Source organism: Lemur catta, chromosome 24 (genome assembly GCF_020740605.2).
Source record: "Lemur catta isolate mLemCat1 chromosome 24, mLemCat1.pri, whole genome shotgun sequence".
NCBI lineage: Eukaryota > Metazoa > Chordata > Mammalia > Primates > Lemuridae > Lemur > Lemur catta.
Window position 1 is genome coordinate 15,109,650 of NC_059151.1, and position 21,094 is coordinate 15,130,743.

Consider the following 21,094-nt stretch of genomic DNA (forward strand, 5'->3'; position numbering starts at 1 on the left):
AAACCTGTTGCCAAGCTCCTTTATCCCGCTCACCTCCCTCATCACTGCCACCATCTCTCCCCACCCCTCTGAAATCCACTCTGGCCAGAATTTCTCCTACTCTGCGGCTGTGATATGTTTTCTTTCTTTCTTTCTTTTTTTGAAACAGATGTGTTTTGGATATCTGCAGAAGTATAAACACTTGTGTAAAACTGACCTTAGCCCATACATAAAACAAAGCAACTTACCATCGACACATACTTTTTTAAAAACCCTCACACTGGAGGCAATGAGGAGGCCAGGAAAAAAAAATGCAAATTTAATATATGTTTTCTCTTTTCTTCAAGGAAGAAACCTAAGCTGTTAGACGGGGACGGGGCACGCAGAGGTTCAGGATGGTGACACAGGGCTCACCCTTCCCTCTGCACGGTTCTCCAGCAGAACCTACTCTCCAAATTGCTGCACCAGGCTAGTCTAGAAAGACCAGATTTTTCTCGTGGGATTTTCTCTTAGGTTTATACTAGTTAAGAACAGCTAGATATTGAATGTCAGGGAGCATGTCAAACAAATTGCATTGAATAAACAATAAGCTACAGACCTGAACTATTAAGATAGCTCCAAGGCCAGCATCTTTGTATTTAACTCCTTGGAACGGAGCAAGCTCAGCTTTACCTGGCCACAAAGGAGGCCTGCCTTCCGCTCCGAATGCCCACCCCAGCCTCCTACTTCCGCACAAGACACAGACAATATACATCTTTTGTGCCATTATTCAATTATCTCCTAAAAATAACTTGAGGAAAATTTCTCTAACATGAGCCACTAGAGAGCACTGATAGGAGGGGACAGTCTGACCCCACCCTGCCCCACTCAGGCACCTGGGCTCCTGGCACCTTTGGCTCATGAAAAAGCTAAAAGGGGAAATGAGATCACCTCTGGTTTTTATCTTCTCGTCTATTTTTAGATGTCTGCAGTAACACACAGGGTAAGTGATGTGAGCCTCAGTTTTATAGCTCAGAAGAGTCACCAAAAGGTAAATATGCCGTCATGTCACCAGCTTCGTTGCCTGTGACTGAATTCAGGCTTAGCCATAAGCAAGAAACATGGAATATTCTTTTGAAATTAACTCTGAGGATTTTGCTGTAAATTCTGCCGTTATGTAAGACTTTTTAAAAAACTGAATACAGCTTGAAACCGTAGGCCATTATGCATGGCCTGGAGTCCTGTTTTCAAACGTGGGTCTGTGTTGGTGCTAAGTTTGTGTGGTCTTGACGGCCTTGCCCCTTCCAGGTGACAGGAAAGTCTAATGAGAAGGTGAAGTCCTTTCTTCCTTCTGTAAATGAAGATTTGACAAAAATGCCATTTCTACTCCTAAACTTGAATGACTTACTGGTTTTATTGCTAACCTTTTATAAAAATCTCTCTCCAATTCCCCAACCTGTAGAAGCTAACTCCTAAATAGATTTCTCTTTATGTTTCCCACAATCTTAGTCTACTCCTACATTCTTGGAAAAAAAAGTTTTTAAGGAATGATAGCTGTGTTTGAAGATTCCCAGAAATGTTTCTAGTAAAGACTGAAAAGTAAACAAACAGGTAAAGAAAAGAGGAAATGAGAAAGGAAGACGGAACAGCACTAGCAACGGGTAACATGAAAACCCAGTTCTCCGCAGTGTGCTGTGTCACACCAGGGCCAAATCAGAGATGCTCATTAAATCCTGACATGCTCATGCCACCCAGAGAGTCATCTCCTCCCTTGGGACACGGGCTTTGAGTCACACTCAAGTACCAAAGTATGAGAGGTTTCAGGCAACCAAGAGAATCAGGCTGTCTGTATGTGCCTTGCCAGGAAAATCCCAGTTAAAATCTCAAATTTTTTTCATCATTGGAAACACCATTAATAAAAACTAAGGAATGTGGGGTGAACCGTCTGAGCAAATCCAAAATCTAGAAAAATGCGTAACTCTTTTCCTGGACAAAGTTTCTGTCTACGTAGGCAAAATGGAGAGGAGACACAGAATTCAGACTGGGGGGTGAGGAGGGGACAGATACTGCCACTGAGAAGGAAAGGAAGGGCACTTCGGGTTTGACTTATTAAGGTTGACTGTCCAAATCAATTCCACTCACAAATAATTGCTCAACTGTTCGCTTCATTCTGCCTGGGCAGACACAGCCGTGGAGAACAGTTTAAGTGGGTCACTTTTTCTTGGATCCTTTAAGAAAATCCTTTTAATTGAGAAACGTCAAAAGCTATTTTGCACACAGGCAGCCATATCCATAGTTGTTCAATTTACATTTATAACTAAAAGAAGCATCTCATTTTTTGTTTGCCCATATTTACTTTGCTTTTCTTTACATATTAAAATGTCTTTTGGGTAGAGTCGGGCATGCCAATTGAAAATGACCCATATGAAATGTTACATGTTTGTTCAAGAAATCATACCTCAGTTTGAGACCTTTCAGTTAATTTATTCATATCTATGTGTCCTGTGGATTCAGAGTCTCAAAGATAATTATATTGTACACCGACCACCGGAACGGTACAAATTAGGGGATGAGAGAAAATAGAAGCTCTTTCTACAGATAGTAGTATTACATGCCAAAACTCCAGAGATGCACATAATTTTTACCTAAAGAGAACACTAAGCATTTATTTGCCACAATGAAAGCTCTTACTTACTGGGTGCTCCTGTGGATTCTGCACAGCCGCAGGACCTTCCGGTCCCCAGGGATCCCGCAGGTGGAAAACCAAGCCGCAGTGACAGGTTGGCAAACACATCTGGGGGAGAACAAGGCTGTCGGTTCACGGGCAGTGGGTGAAACTGGGGAGTTACACTGACACGTGCTCTACACAACAAGCTTGGGTTTCAATCTTGAGGTGCCCAATCTGGAATAATTCTAACTCAAAATAGTAAATTTGTCAGTATAGATTCAGGACCAATACAGATGAGACTCCAAGGCCAAATTTTATCTAAGGTGAAACTATAATCATTTCTTCATTTTGAAGAAATTAGAAACACTTGAAAAGTATACAGAGTTAACTTTTTTGTTTCTGAGTTATCGTCATAGAGTGTCCTCACTGAAGAAAAACCATCCACTGAGGCATAAAGTAAGTTTTCTTAGATTGCAGTCAGAGACAACTCGAGTCCAGAAAGGAAATTAGGAATTAAGAGAAACAATATTCATTCTTTAAGGCCACTAGAGAACCCACAGGATAGAATGCTTCAGTGATCAAGACATTTTCTTGAAAGAGGCAAAATCTTTGCTATGGTTTTCCACTGTAAATTGTGTGAGCAACTGCAAGAAATACCAAGGAAATATATTTCCCAGATGTTTGTGGGTGTACAAAGAATCTCCATCTGAGTGAACACACACTAAGGCTTGTGCCGCTGGAAACATGCTCCAGAAAGCGCGTGTTCTGCCCGAGTGTGACGGCTGAAAGTCTTTGGTAGTTCCCAAGCGTGGTCCACCCACTGACGGTTCAGTCGGTAATGAAAGGCACAGGCTGCTCTGGGCCACCTGCAGCAGCGCACGCCTTTAACCGGGACCACGAGAAACGCTGTACATGGGAATAAACGTGTGAGTGACTTGCAGTTGCCACCTCAACTGTGACAAGAGGGCTTAGGTAAGGACCAACATACCTGTTTTAATTGCTTTTCCAGTTTTTCTTTCTCCATCTGACAAGCTTTTATCTATGGACAAAACAAAGGCATTTGCTTATCAAGAAGAGTTCAAGTCATTGGTCCAAACGCACTCTTGACCCAGCTGTCAGCGACAGACTCAGAGACCTGAGCGCTGAGGCGCTGGCAGCAGGAACGCCAACAAAAACAGCCACATTCTGGTTTTTCCAATCACACACTGATCCTATCTTGAAATTCCCAAATGAAGTTTGGAAAGCTGGATAGCTTTAAATCCTATTCCAACTTTTTGAGGCTATTGTAATTCTGAGTTTTAAGCTGATCTATGTAGATATAGATACAGAAACGGCTTCCACTGCTGACTGAATGAAGCTGGAATTGGTCATTCTGACATTCAAAAGCCCCCACAATAAATGTTAGATGCTGCACATGCACTTAACACAGGCCAGACACTGATCTAAATCCTTCATGTACAATAACTTATTGAATCCTCTTAATGCCCCCAGGTGATGCTTAATATTATTATCTCCATTTTGGAGACGAGGACATCCACACATGAGATGTTGAGTAACTTATTCAAAGTCAGACCGACTTCTCCCAGCCACATCTAGCACAGTCACCTGCCCTGGGGTCCCTCCACATCTGACACACCTAGAGGAAGCTCCTTTTTCTCCGAGTGTTTATTAATGCCACCCTTATCCCTATACCCCATTTTCCACATCCCTAAAAGGCATGGCCAAATGTCTCCTCCTGGGTGATATCTTTCCAAGTTGCACTCTTCAGAATTATTCCCTCCTCCCTTGGTCTTCCCACGTGGAGTCGTGTGTTTACTATGAGGCTTTGTCCAATATGTGCTATTTATAGTCAATTCTTGCTCCTGGCAGTAGTTATGTTCCATAAAGTCATAACAAATACCGGGTTAGTGAATTCTGAACCACTGTTCCTAGAAGAAATGCAGGCTTCAGTTCCTGCAGGCCTCTGGTCACAATATTTTTGTCAACCGATTGATACATAACCTTGTTTTATGTGTTTCTGATTAAAGACACTTCAATATATATTGCTGATACATTAACACGGAACTCATGGTCAACTGCACTACAACTTACGCCTGCATGAAGTTTACCTAACACACGTGTTCTCGGTAAAGGCATGTCACAGCCTTCATGTGCTTAGGAACACTGAGAGTACTTCGGCACTACGTTTCGTGGCCATTGTAAACATTGAAATTACCAACAAAACTGTGAAACACATGGCACTAAATGGATCACGAGAAAGAAACTTTCTACAGTGTGAGAACTGAAACAGGAAGGCAGCAGCGCCATGTTCAACCTCCGCCAGGAACGTACACGTCAGGCAACTCTGCCACTGCTTGCTCAGGTGTGCGAATGCGCCAGGAGAGCACTGCAGGGGCTAATCTGGGGCAACACATGTCAGAGCGCAGGCAAATTCACATATACGGAATCTGCGATGCTCAGAACAGACTGTGTATGTCTCTTTAATTATATCGTGAGTTCTTTAATAACGAGAACTGGTATTTTATTCCTTTACAGCACAAAGCAGAATGCTTTGCAGAAAAAAAGCACTGGAATTAGAATACAAGGAACTGAAAGTAGCATGTTCATATAACTAAATGAAACTATTAAACATGCACCCTTCTAACAGACTAAAATAATTTATGAAATACCTTTGAGTCATGACTTCAGCTAGATGTTTTTATAAAGGCTTTTTTCCCCTACTTAACCCTGAGAACAACTCTGTGAAGTCATGAAGCAGGTATCGTTATCCCTATTTTACAGATGAGGATACTGAGAGAGGTTAGGTAACTTATTTTTTAGAGAGAGAGGTTTTAGAGTTATAAGAAACATTTTAGAGCTCATCTAGTCCAACTCTGTCATCCGACAGAAGAAGAAAGGGAGTCAATGCAGGTTGAATAACCTGCTCAAGGTCACACCAACTGAGCACTAGAGTGGCAGGACCACCAGGTCTTTCCCCTCAAATTCCTCTGACTCCTGAGTACTTAAGCAGCTCTCACTTCACCACGTTGCTATCTTACCATTGTTGCTGCCTTAAAAACATCTCCGGTGATAGAATGAATCTGTTCTGGTGTGTCAGCAACTAGTTCCAGAATGATTTGACCTAAACATTCCTTTAAAAGTCCACTCGGACAATAAATAATATGTTATTCAACTAAGGTAACCCCAGTCCTTTTTATGATTATCATAGCATTTAACCTGCTGTAAATACACTTAACAAAGATCATCAAACCATCTACTATATTTCTTTGTGAGTTCTAACATCCTTTTTCCAAAGTGAAGGACACTTTTGAAAAATAAATGATTGGGCTATCATTATTTTAAAGGAAAATTTTAATAGTTTTAAGATATCATTTACGTATCATTAAGATTGTCCCTTAGTTTATAAGCACAATTATACCATACTGTGTTTAGACAATACATTTATTTTGTTGATAACTATCAAAAATTACAGATGGCACAGAAAATGAGTTGTGGATTATAGCATATAACATGGCATGGATGAACAGATGTTCCTGGCTGGATAAAAGTTCTGTAATGGCAAAGACACTGCCAGTCTTAGACACCAATTCATCACCAATCTGAACTTATTATAGTAGAATGGATAAAACTCAAATATAGTAGGAAGTGAAACTATTTATACAGTGACAACTTAAAAGCAATTAAGGAAGCTCTGCATGTAAGAAATAAAGCTAAAAGAGAGATTTCTTTACCTAGAGTAACCAGAATATTTTCTTACCCACTGTTTATAAATTATGTATTAGGTTGCATAAATTATTTTCAGAAAATTATTTAATTATATTTTACTACTATTTTATTCCTCTAATTTCTTAGAGAGAAAATTGTTCTCTTGAAATTTTTTCCACGTAAAATTAGAAATTTCAAATTAATCCTTCAATAAAAATCAGAAAAGAAATTAAGTTTGATTCACAATCTACTTTCTATTTGGAGGAGGAAGGGGATGACTAAGAGTTTAAAATTTCTTGTAAGACTAAGAATCTTAAAGCTAAGAGCTGCCACAGCAAGTCCCACTACGATCTCTTATTTATTCAAAAACATTGCATGATTTTGCAAATCAAAAATGTTGCATTTTGGCCAGGCGTGGTAGCTCACGCCTATAATCCTAGCACTCTGGGAGGCTGAGGCGGGTGGATCGCTCGAGGTCAGGAGTTCAAGACCAGCCTGAGTGAGACCCCGTCTCTACTAAAAATAGAAAGAAATTATCTGGACAACTAAAAATATATATAGAAAAAATTAGCTGGGCATGGTGGCACATGCCTATAGTCCCAGCTACTTGGGAGGCTGAGGCAGGAGAATCGCTTAAGCCCAGGAGTTTGAGGTTGCTGTGAGAGAGGCTGACGCCACGGCACTCACTCTAGCCCGGGCAACAAAGTGAGACTCTGTCTCAAAAAAAAAAAAAAAAAAAATGTTGTGTTTCATTTTATTTTTTTAAGCCAAATTGTGTTAGCTACATTTTCCTTCATTAACATCAGTATTTACCCATCATGGCAACTTCCTGAGTCTACTTTAATATATCCTATTACACTTAATTTTAGCGTGCTTACATTTAATATATTCTATTTTAATAAACTGGTAACCATTATCTGGCTTCCTTGAAAGTGCTCCAGTTACATTAAATCTGGGAACCCACTGAACAAAATCCTCAGTTTCACATGTAAATGGCCTTTAGAAATATGTATGTCTTTGGCAGACAGGAGCACTCTCACATAGCTCTTCAAAGAAAATGACAAGAATTTAGAAACCACTTCACTCTATTTGAGTACTAGGTCATTCAACTCTCCTTCCACCAAGATAAATATTATGAGAAAAAGATCAAAAGAACTGTATTTTATAAAAGACTTTGGAATCCAATTTCTTGGGTAATACTTTACTATACTTTAGTTGAAAAAAATTTCCAGTCATTTTCATCTCCTCACAAGATTGTTTAAGAATGATTTCACTGCAGGTGCTAATCTCTCCAGAAAATCCAATGTCAACTAACAGAAGTCAAAAAGTCTTCATTTTTTTTTAAAAGAAAAAAAAAATAAAATACACATATCCTGGCAAAGAGTATTTTGTTTTGATTTGTACCTGAGAATTGAGCCTGTTCAGCTGGGACTGGAAAGTCTGATTAATCTGCTGTAGCTCCTCTTTCTCTTGATTAAGTCTTTCTCGATCCGATCGTTCCTTTTTGAAGTCTTCTTCATATATTTGCACCTAAGAAACATTAACTTGTGGTTATAAAAGCTTCCTTTACTCTTAAGCCATTTAAAAGATTTCAGAAAAGGTGTTATCTGGGCCTTTGCAATCTGAGATGTTCCTATGCTCTCTTCATGAATATTTCTTCACAGTATGAGGGGGAAATACACAGGACTATTTAATTTTATCTTTCGCTTTGTTTACAGTGGCAACTCTCAACAATTCCTGCATCAGGAATTCATGAAGGAAAGTAACAATATGTATGTTTTGAAACAATTCCTCTCTGCTGCACACTCTCCACCGTGGTGATGAACCCTCTGGACCAGTCATCTGGCAGCAACACAAGGGCTCCGATGCATGACGCTGCTTGAAGTTCTAAACGACAGTTTACTGACAAGAGCTGTGAAGGGAAGCCACAGAATACTGACATGCTAAAGCGCCCAAGTATAAAGTATAGGTTGAGTGCAAAATAGAAATGAAAGCCTGATGTGTGTGGAAAAGTAAGGCGTTCACAAATTTTGCCCTTTATAACTAATATTTTAGTGGAACACCTCTTGAGAGGTACTTCAAATATTCCAGAAGGTGACCAATCTAAAAAGAAAAATAGATTTAATTATTGTTGTTGCTTTTAATGGGCATAGTGTTGACCGGTGGCTTGTAGACTAGCATGTGAAGTTATGAAAACAAAGGAAACTCAGCTACTGAGGCAAAAAAATTCCTCTTAGACCATGACTTAAATTACTTACATTGGAACACAGTAGCTAGATTTTTGTCTATAAACACTAATGCACATTGTACCTTCATCATCAACAGTGCAACAAATTTTAACTAAGGGTTTTTCAATTTTAAGTCAACAATAATAGAACAAAATAGGCAAGACAAAAAATTAAACACTTTCGATAGCTCTAGATGCAGATGTACATATTCCATTTTTAAGGCTTTATTTACCAGAAGCATTGCAAAGAAGCTATATACAGCCAAGCTGGCATTTTTATTTTTATTTTTATTTTTTTGGTTGAGAACTGAGGTTCAATTCCAGAGACAGTTTAACACTCTGTAAACAATTACCAGAAGCCTTTTACATGGGACCAGGCCATCTGATTAGAGTGGAACACCCTGGCAATGTCATCAGTTCAGCTAAGTAGAGGCAAAGATTCTAATTCAATTTCTTTGTGTATTTAAACCCTTTAGTGTTTCACGTGGCACTTGGTGACGTGGTGATTGTGGGTGCCCAGTTAGAAATGTGCAGTTAAAATGCTTATGAAGAAAGTTACCAACAGAGCCACCCCAAAACTAAGAAGATGGATCTCCCACTGGGGATTATGAAAAAAATCATACCTGTCACTGTCTTTGTCAAATATGAGCTAATCCATTACTGTAAACTCCATGTGTAAGAGTGACACATGATGTACATTATACGTCAGCACCAAAGAGGATTCAAGTGTTTGAACATAAGCAATGTGTTCTTTTTATTTTCCAAAGGAATCCTAGCTAGCACCAACAGTGTTTTAAGGGTTGAGAATTTGACAGAGCTTTGACACTCTGCATATTACCCTATTCTCTTCATGGGTTTACTTCTAAGCCATGCATATGATCACGATTATTCAAATGAACTTGGTAGAAGAGAAAACTCAACTTCACCATCAAGTGATACGACATTTTGAGATCTACTTACAGATAGGCTACTTCCTATGAAATAATAACAATAAATAACAACAATAACACAAGTGCTCAATCTTTTCATGTACTGCATCAAAAATCGTTGTCATTGGCACTTGCTCAGAGCAAAACAGTCAACAAATCAAACCCAGGGACATCAGAAAAAGACACTTTCCATCCCTTTGTTCTATGACGCCCTCTTCCCCACTGCTAATACATTACTGGCAACATGTGCTTCAGGCATTAGGATTCCTGTATGTGTCCTGTATTTATCGACACTGCCATGAACTGTTCCAGCCTTTTACCTACATTAGTTTATTTAACCTTTCACAGGAAAAGAGATGTGCTATGCATGGTTAGGCCCCCAGCCAAGCGCACACCAGCTGAATGAACTACAGTTAGACACAAACAGTGTAGGCAGCTACATCCCTACAGCCCTAAGCTGCCAGCAGATATGTGCACGAACTGTAGCAAGCGCATCCTTACTCTTGCTGCCCACCTGGCAACAGTGAGGGAAGCTGGGTGAGTGGGGAGGAGGGAGCTGATGGGCATCAGTAAGTTGCCAGGTGGTGCTACCCACACGTGGGAACAGCTGAGCAGACCTGGCTCTTCAGCGATTAGGCCCAGTGCAAAGGATGCCCTTTAAAATTGCCCTTCCTGTTCAAAAGTCTGGAGGCCAGCAGCTACGAAATCACTATCTGGCTGCTACCATTTTCTGAAAAGGTCCAGAATTTGGATTAATAGCATTTTTAGGCCGGGCGTGGTGGCTCACGCCTATAATCCTAACACTCTGGTAGGCCGAGGCAGGTGGATCGCTCAAGGTCAGGAGTTCAAGACCGGCCTGAGCAAGAGCAAGACCCCGTCTCTACTAAAAATAGAAAGAAAATTATCTGGCCAACTAAAAAATATGTATAGATAAAATTAGCCGGGCATGGTGGCGCATGCCTGCAGTCTCAGCTACTTGGGAGGCTGAGGCAGGAGGATGGCTTGAGCCCAGGAATTTGAGGTTGCTGTGAGCTAGGCTGACGCCACAGCACTCACTCTAGCCCGGGCAACAGAGCGAGACTCTGTTTCAAAAAAAAAAACAAAACAGTATTTTAAAAATAATCTCTACATGAAACTCTCTAGACCCAGTGCTAACAGAATCTCACCCAAAGGTTAATTAGCATCCCCCTCTTTCGACTGTGTGAGCTTGGCCGTGCCATTTAATCCAGCAGACACTCAATTCCCTCTTTTATACAGTGTGGGAACGAACTAATTGATCTATATTCTTCCTATTAAGCTGTAAAATTAGATAATTCTAATTAAAATAAATGCAAAATCTTTTGACATATTCTGAGCAGCAAGACAAGTGTCCAAAGGAGTGTGACAAACCCCTGTCTTCTCCTCGTGCTCGTGCCACTTCCAGCTTCTCACCTGCTGCTTGAGAACTTCCATTTCTGTCCTCAGCTCTTGAAGGCAGCGCTCTCCAGACTTCCACAAACAATCCCCGGAAGACAAAGAACACTCGATGCTCAGGGCATCCTGAAGAGCCTGTGGTAGCAGATAAGCACACGGGTGATCTAAGATTTACCACATCACATGAATCCATTTATAACAGTTACAATCATTTCAAATGCACCCACAAGGTAGAATTTCATCTTTAATGTTGCTTACAGGACTGAATAACTTTCTTCTTTTTGATTTTTTGCATATATGTATTTTTTTCCCCAGAATCTCTGTCTTTTCTCCATGATAATGCTTATGCTATTCAATCCCCATTATTACCTAGGGGGGCTTTGATGTTGGACCCTCCTCTACCTAGCCAAATAGGAAAGCAAACCATATCTATCGCCTTTTTCTAGATTCTCTGGTTTAATTACATTTAACTCTGTAGATGATGCTCAAACCTCAGGGAGCATGAGAGGTAGCAAACATGCCCATCCCTGGGCACTGCCAGTCTGAGATTCTGCATCAGCAGATCTGGGGGTACAGTCTGAGAATTTGAGTTTCTCAAAAGCTGAGAAATGTCCCAAATGATGTTTTGAGTAATATTCTGCTATACAACCATACCATACCCCCAACAGGAGAGAGGGATGAAAATAAAACCCTTGGGTATTTTCTTCAAAGCAAATAAACTGGATTGAGTACACAGTTGTGTGAATTTCTAATAATCACAAGTTCATTACTAGGCTGACGTATTACAGATTTTTGCTGAGTGAATGGGTCAGCAGGCAGTCAGCTTTTACAAGGAGGGTAGGCCCCAAATTCCGTGCTCTGATGCACGGTGTGCACAGTCAGCTGCTGAAATCAACATTTTGAGTAACTTCTATCACAGTGGTAAAAAAGAAGAGAAAAATATTCATTGTAACATAGAAGAACAATAACATCTTACACGTCATGATCTTCTAACACATGTGCTAAATGAGAAAAAAAATCTCTTTTCATAACTATCACTTAATATGTATGTTTTCAAGTGACAGTTCAAGGTGTAAACAGACATGTGGGACAAAATCTCTTCTGGCTTTAAGTGTCCTTTTATTTTTCTCACTGCCCATACGTAATGTATTATGCTCATTAAAGCATAAATCTTGGGTCCAGAATTGGCTACTGAACATATTACATACTAGCTAATTAAATTTGCTTAGTCATCTATTCATTCATCTACCCATTCAACAAATATTTAAGAACTTATTGTAAGCAAGGCCCTGTTTAGGCACTCAAGATATGGCAGTACACAAAACAGAAAAAAGTCAGGACCACATTGTGCTGTTGCCTTTATGAGTCCCTTTCTCCATAAAAATACGTATTAAAATTATATTTTACAACTGCCTTGCTATAAAGGCAAATATATATGAAAACATATATTCAACAAAAGTTTATTTTTTCTTTTGATTTTAAATGACAGTAAACATTTATGGGCCCCTAAACGTATTGTGGGCCCTAGACACTGTGTCTACAGTGCTTAATGAAGACAGCTGTACAAAAATCCTAGCCTTATGTAGCTTGTAATCAAGATTGAGAGACAGAAAACAAATAAGATAATAAATATAAGACATTAAACATATATTAGGTAGTAACAAATTCCAAGGAAAAATTAAAGCAGGAAGTATGAGGAGTATGTAATTTTAATTAGGATAGCCAGAAAAGTCATCTTTGGGAGGTGACATTTGTATAAATATCTGCGTTTACGTAAATCAATTTTTCTCATTGATATTTTATGATTATAATCACCAGAATTATAAAATTATTATTTTTCTAACTTCAAAAAATTATGAACTATAAATACAGATAAATAAAGATGAAGTGTGCACATGGACATAACCAAAAAAACAGCATTCTTGGCTGTTCTGATATCTACGAGATTTATATCTTTGTGCCCACATTTAGGGACACGAACTACAGAATATAAGAAAACTTGTAATACGGTGTCAAAAATGCGAGGGATTTTTAATATAATCTCAATTAGTTCCTCTAATTCACTTGCAGAAGATTTTCCAGCAGAGAATAGGAGGAAAAAGATACACATTTGCCCTAAATTTGTCTGTCTAAACATTGTTTTTCTTTTTTAGAGGATAAAGTACATTGCCTATGAAGTCAATCTCTACCTTGCCATTTTCTCCTGATGAATAACTTGTTCCACAAACAGATCTAATACAGGGTCACATCTGCAAAGCATCCTATCAACTATGCAGGCACATGCTTAGCATCGAGGATCTTTAAATGACACCTGGGAACTCTGGTTAACTACAGCCATGGGCATTCAGTCCAAAACACAGGGTCTGAGCACATTTTCAACGCCAAACACCTACTCTCCTTTCAGAAGAAAGACAATTTCTATGGCTTTGGTCATGAGATAGCTAGTTGAGAGATGCGTATCTCAACTCAACCACGTGCTACAGCATTCCAATGTTCCACACATGGCTTGGCGCTTGGAAGTCAAGAGCAAAGGAATTTTTATTTTCCCCCTGATAAGTAGTCCATAAAACCACACACACACACACACACACACACGCACGCACGCATTATCCTTTTGCAGCAATTCACAGGCTGCCCCTTTGAAGAATTACGTTGGAGTTAAGGTATTACACCACTTGCATTTTCCTAAAAGCCTTGACTATTCCTGACCCCCCCACATCCTGCCCCCAATAAAAGTGGGTTTTAGGCTTGCACTTGGGAGGGCCACCATCTCAGCCTTGGATCTGGCATTTAGCATGCTTCCATATAGTGGGCATCACACCCAGCTCTAGTGATCATTTTAAAGAGCAGCTTGTTTCCTCAGGAAGCTTTTGTGGTTGACCAAGAGATACGCTACTGTTCGCAAACACCCACTTGCTTTGTGTGGTTCTTCAAACTAAAAAAAACAGTTCTTATAGTCTATAATTTCTCCTCACTTCTCTTTTTCATGATGATTCTTTGCAGGGACATAAATTCCCTAAAGCCTCCTTATCCATGTATGGCTGAAAGCTGTAGACATGAGTGATTTCTAAAATTACAGATAATGTCTTGTGTAAGCCCCCAAGGCTGGGACCCATGTTGCAGGCTAGATTTTGTTGTGACTCTCAGTAGGAAAGTGTCTTTACACAGGGACCTCTCATTCTGATCTCCCATGCTTGGGCTGGCCTGATACCTTATTGAGGTATCTTATTTCACATTCTAAATGTTCCTTCTTCTTTTTTGCAAGAGCATTTTTTTCCTTCAAAAGCTTATTTTCTTTCTTCAATTCATGCAATTCTTCATTTAGGCTTTCCTTTTCCTTCTGAGGTAAAGAGCAAGAAAATAAAATCAAACTCAGTAAATGTCAAATGCGATATTGTAGAAAAAGCAATATATCAGCTGCTATGGTAGATTGAGAGGGTCACCCTTCTGAGATATAAAAATAACATAACCTGCAAGATTTTCACTTAACATTCCATTTGAGCAATATCCTTTGGGTGAAAGACAAGGTTAGGATTTAAGAAATCTTTCTTTTATCAAGACTTAGTGGAGTAGCTTAGAAGTTTTGTGACCCTAGGAAAAAAATCAAGATCCCCAAATCTTACTTTCAATAGTCAAATAAATGGGTCTGCAGAATAAACAAGTTCCCATATACTAAGTGATGGATAAGTGATTCAGAAAAGTAGCTGAAACTCCTAAAAAGAAAAAAAACTGTCATTGCAACAAAATAATACTCTATCTGAAAGCTCAATCCTGCAACACTCTGTACTAGAGAGTGGGAGAAGACAATTTTTGGGCAAACAAGACCCTTCACTATAGGTAATTATTCAGAGCACTGCATTGTTGTGATTATTATTTTTAAAAGGTAGAAATCAACTAGTTCAATTGCCACCACTGTTCCATTTTTTAGATCTTTATCAAGAAGTCTAGTGTACTAAATGACTGAAGGTTAGCTGCTTAGACACTAACAGGCTCTGGATTCAGACAATGTCCTCTATCTCTTAATTTTATACGCCACATAGCAAATGTTTTGTCAAGCAAATTGGATTCTTAAGGAGATTGAGATTTTAACCAGGTAAAATAAATATTGCAGAATTTAGGTAACTCGAGATAAGAAAATAGCTAATACATGTGTTAAAGTACGTTATTTTAGTAATTGATCTTTCCCAACGCAACTATTAAATTTTAAAAATCCACTTTAGGTAATTCATTGTCATTAAAAGTGCAAACATTTTTTATTTGCTTTTAGTTAAATAGCATGGGCCTCTAGACTTAGAAAATGAACCAATCATTTTCTAATTTAAGAGAAAATTATTCTAACTAGAAAACAGTCCCAATTGCACAAGGAAAAAATTACAAAAATTCCCAGTCAGGGTGTGATTGGAAAAGGAGACGCCGGCTACCCGGCTGAAAGGGAGTCGCCAACATCCGTCTTCCCTCCTCGCTGCGGCAAACATGTCCCCGCCGGCCGGAGCCCCCGGGCCGGCACGTGCCGCGCTGGTCTTAGGCCACCGCCACCGCCTCGCAGCGTCAGGGGCCAGACGCCACCGTGGAACAGCCACCCTTGCGTTTTCTCTTACTTGGAGGCCGCTAGAATTTAAGGCTTCCTCCTCCCCAGTTTCTACACTATTCAGGAAGTCCAGTAATTGAAAGTAAAACGGGGTGGGGGGGGATAAAAGATCTATTTCAGGAGAAACTGCCATCTCAATCGTCTCTACCCAGGTCGCGGCAGGGACTGCCGGAGGCTCAGCATCCGGGCACCGGGTTCGAGTCCCCCCTCCGCGCGGGTCACCCTCCGCAGCCTCGGCCTCGTCGTCGTTCCTGCGGCAAAAGTCACATTTCCCTCCCAGGCGGGCTGAGAGCGCTAAAGGAGACGATGAGGCCGAAGTGCTTCGAAAAGTGTTGTTTTTTATGATTACAAACACATTAGCTGTTTGTAAAGTCTCTGTAAGCTGTCCTGTACAAATACGAGGCATTGCTATATTATTATTAACGCCAGTAATAAAAATAATAACTATGAATAAAAGGAAAAGTAACTCTCCCCGAGCCCGAAGCATCCCGGGGTCTGACGCCCTCCCGGCGGGCCCCCCCCCCCCCCCCCCCCCCCCCCGCGGCCGTCCACGCATGCGCACGATGAGGGCCGAGCCCGACGCCTCCCCCTCCCCCCGCCCGGCATCGCGCGACCGGCCCCCCCCCCCTCCACGCGCGCGCGCGCCGGCGTCGCCCTGACGGGGTTTCCACAGGAAGCCCCGCTCCCACCGTCCGGCGCCCGCCCACCTCCTCGCGCGGCGGGTTCCGGGCGGGGCCGCGCGGCCCGTCGCCGTCTCTCGGGCGCTGGTGCTGCCGCCGCTGCCGCTCCCCGTCCGGGGCGCCGAGCCGTCCTTCCGCGGCGTCCAGTTTCGTCCTCAGCTCCGCGACCTGGGGAGGCGTTCACAGATGGTCGCCGCGGAGCCCGCGCTCGCGGCGACGGACACGCCCCGCCCCCGCCGGGCGGGACTCGGCGCCTGAGGGAGACGGTCCCCGGCGCGGCCTCGCCCTGTCCCCGCACGCCCTCGCGCTTCCCGCCTCCCCGGCTCAGCCCGCGGGGTCGACCGCCGGGGCCGCGTCCCCAGGTTGGTCACGCTGCTCTCGGCGCTCGAGGCGGCCTGGCACGGTCTGGGAAAGGCGGCGGGCGTCGCAGCCGGCGGAACATGCCCGCACGGAGAGAGACGGGCGCGGCCTTTAATCCGACGCCCCGCGGGACGGACCGACGGCGGCCGGGGCCTCCCAGACGGCGCCGCCCCCGGGACGCGCGCGAACTCCCGCCCCGCGGACGCCGCACCTTTCAATTGAGCACTCGGGGACATCGTGCTGGGAAATAAAGGGACGAATGGTGCTCTTCCTCGCGTGTGGTCGAGTTTCCTTTATATAGGGAAACTCGCTTTCCCTTTTGGAGGACAGAATGATTGTAAGTTATAAATTGCCTTTGACCTATGAAAGGAGATTTTGTCCAAAAATTTCCTTCCTCACCAGAGCAAAAGCTCCTTGAGGGCAAATGTGCTTTAGAGGGAAGAGGGGGGGCCCCGTTTGTCCTCCCACTTTGGCTGTCGCCGCCGTTTGTTTCCATGGAGACCAGCTTTTGCTCTCTAATTGATTGATTAGAGCTAGACTTGCCTAGAACCGTGTGAACTTTAAACGTCTCTCGCTGCACCTGTAACTTGGGCGCTGATGGCTGCAGGTATCGACAGCACAGCTGAGGCCGGACTCTCGATGGACCGTGATAAATGGGTGGTAAATGGGCGTAAAAATCCCGAGATGCTGCTGGGGGCTATTTTTAGCACATTTCTGTAGCCCCCTCAAGATAATTCGCTGACGCTGATGGTTAATCGTCAATACCGAGAGGCCAACAACGTACTCAGCACCCCTCCCTCGCTTTTCAGCAGGCGGCTCCCGCCGGTGAGTCCTGATGCTCTTGGCTCCACCAGGGCGATTGGTTTCAAGAAAAGACCAAACAGAGGCGCTCACCTTTCTTTCATACAACTTTTTCATACTTCTAAATTGCTGATCTCATTGCTGGTTAACTTCCAGGAGCTGAAATGATTAAAATTTAATGAATCAAAAAAAGAATGCCCACCCATCTGGAAATTTGGCTACAATGAAATCACTTTGTGACCTTACTGAGATTTTTTTGGAAACCATGAGTGAGGATGAGATTCCTTCCATCAAGTTCTGATTGGGCGAGGATAATTTAATTGGACACACTCTCACTCTCGTTAGAATCATCTTTTAGGAATTGATCCATGTATGAACAACTATTAAGTCTTAGATGTATCCTGACAAGTCAGTTGAACAGTTTATCAGCAACTATTAACTTTTCTTAGGTATTTGAATTTTCGTCTTCTTTGTTTAATCCAATCAGAATCTGGTAAAAATCTATAAGAAATGGGCCGGGCACGGTGGCTCACGCCTGTAATCCTAGCTCTGGGAGGCCGAGGCGGGTGGATTGCTCAAGGTCAGGAGTTCGAGACCAGCCTGAGCAAGAGTGAGACCCCGTCTCTACTAAAGATAGAAAGAAATTATCTGGCCAACTAAAAATATATATACAAAAAATTAGCCGGGCATGGTGGCTCATGCCTGTAGTCCCAGCTACTCGGGAGGCTGAGGCAGTAGGATCGCTTAAGCCCAGGAGTCTGAGGTTGCTGTGAGCCAGGCTGATGCCACGGCACTCACTCTAGCCCGGGCAACAGAGCGAGACTCTGTCTCAAAAAAAAAAAAAAAAAAAAAAAAATCTATAAGAAATGATAGCTTTCTGTAAGATTTATTAATGTATGAAGGGTCTTCCTCCAAACCTTTCCCTATTGGTCTATGTGTTTACACTGATCATTGTAATGAAATATTTTCTCCAGTTCTTTTAAAGCAAAATTTATATTAACAAATCCTAGACTCCATTAACTGATAATCATTGGCTTGGAATAATGTGCTTTAAAAGATTAACACATGATTTGTGATATATGCTCAAATGGATATCACCTTTTGAAGGTATAGATTTCAAGGAATAACAGTTTCATCCTAAGAAAATATTTAGAAAAATGTTAGGCAGCAAACAATTTAAGGATCTTAAAACTATCTGCTAATTAGAATGTAGAAAGAACACTGATCTGTGTTTTAGTATTTTTGTAGGGGAAGCTCACAGCTTCCTACATTAAGAGAAATTCCAGCACTTATCAATATGGAACAGACACTGAGAAGATAAGTCGCATGACTAAAAAATAGCAAGGCCTTCTCCTAATTAAAGGACAAAATACCTAATCCAGAGTGGCAGTTACTAGATACATCTTACACTGGAAATAGATATGGTTATTTAGTATAAGACTATTTAATATTACTATATAAATATACCTGATCTGCTCGCATTTTAGGGATTCACATTTCTATGCTATAGTAACATTACTCTGCCATAGTTCAGTAATTTTCCAGATGGGCACAATATTCAATGCAGTATCAAAGAGGAATAGAAGGCACTATAGAAGAAATGAAAGATGTATTAAATAATACATAGAATGGGTTAGAAAAGAAATTACAAAATTACAAGTCAAGTGTACTTATGAAGCCTTTGACAGTTTGAGTTTCAAGGTGTGTCAAGTTGCAAGGCATAAACGGTACAGGTGATAAGCTCACGTGGTCCATGTGAAAGAAAGATCTAAGTTTTCAGAAAATTAGTATTATAATTACCAGATTTATGTCTTTGTTATTTCTCATTCATCATTGCACAAACACTGAGAGACCAAGTACAAGATATGTGGGTGAATAAGAAAAAGGCACTTGCTTTCAAAATGTGCAGACTAGTATCCTAGAGATAAATATTGTGACCTGATAAAAATAAAAAGCACGAGGTGCTACACTATTTTATTCTGAGTGTTAATCTATGACACATGTGGTTTCAACTAATATTTCTAAATTACCTCTTTTCTCTGTTTTTCCAAGCACCTTATCTTTTGTTCAAGAGAACTTGTCAAGTTCGTTCTTCTTGATGATTGAGCACACTAAAGACAAAGAAAAAAAGAAGATTGAAACAAAAGTCTACAAAATAAGCAGAAGAAATACTGTCCTTCACAAACCTCATGCATTTGGCCAACTCTCATGTTGTGATTTATAAAAATATCTGGTTCTAGCAGTAAAAATCCTCACACTCTAAGTCCTTCATAGTAACTTGTTGATGAATCAGCTTCATATTATATTTTAAACTCCTTTTATGGATTAGTTACCCAAATAATTCTCTAATAAATTATAAGTGTATCTATATACTGTAATGGGCAAGCCAGAGATTAGAATTTAAAATTTCATGAATTTGGATTTCAATCTTTTCCAAAAAAAATGACAATTCAGAGTATGATGGCTTATAGAAATCAGGTAAGTTTCATGGGTACATTTTAGGCATTTACATAGTATACATTTCTAAAAAGTCATTTTTTTTTAATTTTAATTTTTATCTTTTTTTTATTTCAGCTCATCATGGGGGTACATAAGTTCAGGTCATATACATTGTCCATGTCCCGCCCTGAAAAGCCATTTTTATAGTTGTGCCCATGAACACGTATGTGAGTGAGATTCTGAAGAGTAGCCTTAGCAAAAGTCAGAGGAGTGATAGAACCATCAAGAATAAAGAACACATACAGCTAAAATGTGGCAAGTTGATTCCAGAACTAAATAAGTTAATTACTTTGATTGCAAATGTGGTGGTTCACACTTGTAACCTAGCACTAGCCTGGGCAACATCGCGAGACCCTGTCTCAAAAAAAAAAAAATTAAAAACTATAGCAGTGCATAGTGGCACACGCCTGTAGTCCCAGCTATTCTGAAGGCTAAGGCAGGAGCATTGCTTGAGCATGGGAGTCCGAGGTTACAGTGAACTATGATTAGGCCACTGCACTCTAGCCTGGGTGACAGAGGGAGACTCTGTCTCTAAAAAAACAAAAACAAAACAAACAAAAGAAAAAAATCACCAAAAACCAAACCAAACCAAACCAAAAATACTTTAATGACCATGACACAAATATGTTATAGAGGTGGGCATAGATTATCTGGTACCATGTAACTTTAGTCAGCTCCTTGAATAAAGCCACTAGATTACAAATTTAGATTGATAATAAATTATTGGCATAATGAAAAAGTTAACCACCTTTCTTTTTAGACGTATTTTTTTCAGAAGGGGGAGTATTCATTTAAAGAAAGCTCAAAAGCTCTGGAAACCACCATCTGCCTAAATTGCCACCAGCAACCTTGCTCACAGCAACCTCAAACTCCTGGGCTCAAGTGATCCTCCTGCCTCAGCCTCCCAAGTAGCTGGGACTACAGGCATGCGCCACCATGCCCGGCTAATTTTTTCTATATATATTTTTAGTTGTCCAGCTAATTTCTTTCTATTTTTTTAGTAGAGATGGGGTCTCACTCTTGCTCAGGCTGGTCTCGAACTTCTGAACTCGAGCCATCCTCCCTCCTCGGCCTCCCAGAGTGCCAGGATTACAGGCGTGAGCCACCGCACCCAGCCAGTGTTTTTTTGTTGTTGTTGTTTTGTTTTTTTTTAACCTTCATAACTAATTTTCTCTGGAAGAAAAGTGTAAAATATTTGACCCTTGATTTTTATTTTATAAACAAGAATTACTGAAAAGCTAGTTACTAAATCTGCAAGAGAATCTA

The 21,094-nt window shown here is 41.0% G+C and overlaps 1 protein-coding gene across 1 annotated transcript in view; it reads right to left on the minus strand.

Annotated features, from left to right (window-relative positions):
• Positions 1-16,764, minus strand: part of LOC123627276 (TNFAIP3-interacting protein 1-like) — a 31,161-nt gene extending 14,397 nt beyond the window's left edge. The window contains 8 exon segments of the mRNA XM_045536742.1: positions 2,654-2,724; positions 2,726-2,752; positions 3,615-3,665; positions 7,736-7,861; positions 10,919-11,035; positions 14,112-14,240; positions 16,196-16,350; positions 16,467-16,764. Of these exon segments, the coding sequence (XP_045392698.1) occupies positions 2,654-2,724; positions 2,726-2,752; positions 3,615-3,665; positions 7,736-7,861; positions 10,919-11,035; positions 14,112-14,240; positions 16,196-16,350; positions 16,467-16,764 (974 nt within the window).
• Positions 16,765-21,094: the final 4,330 nt, after the last annotated feature.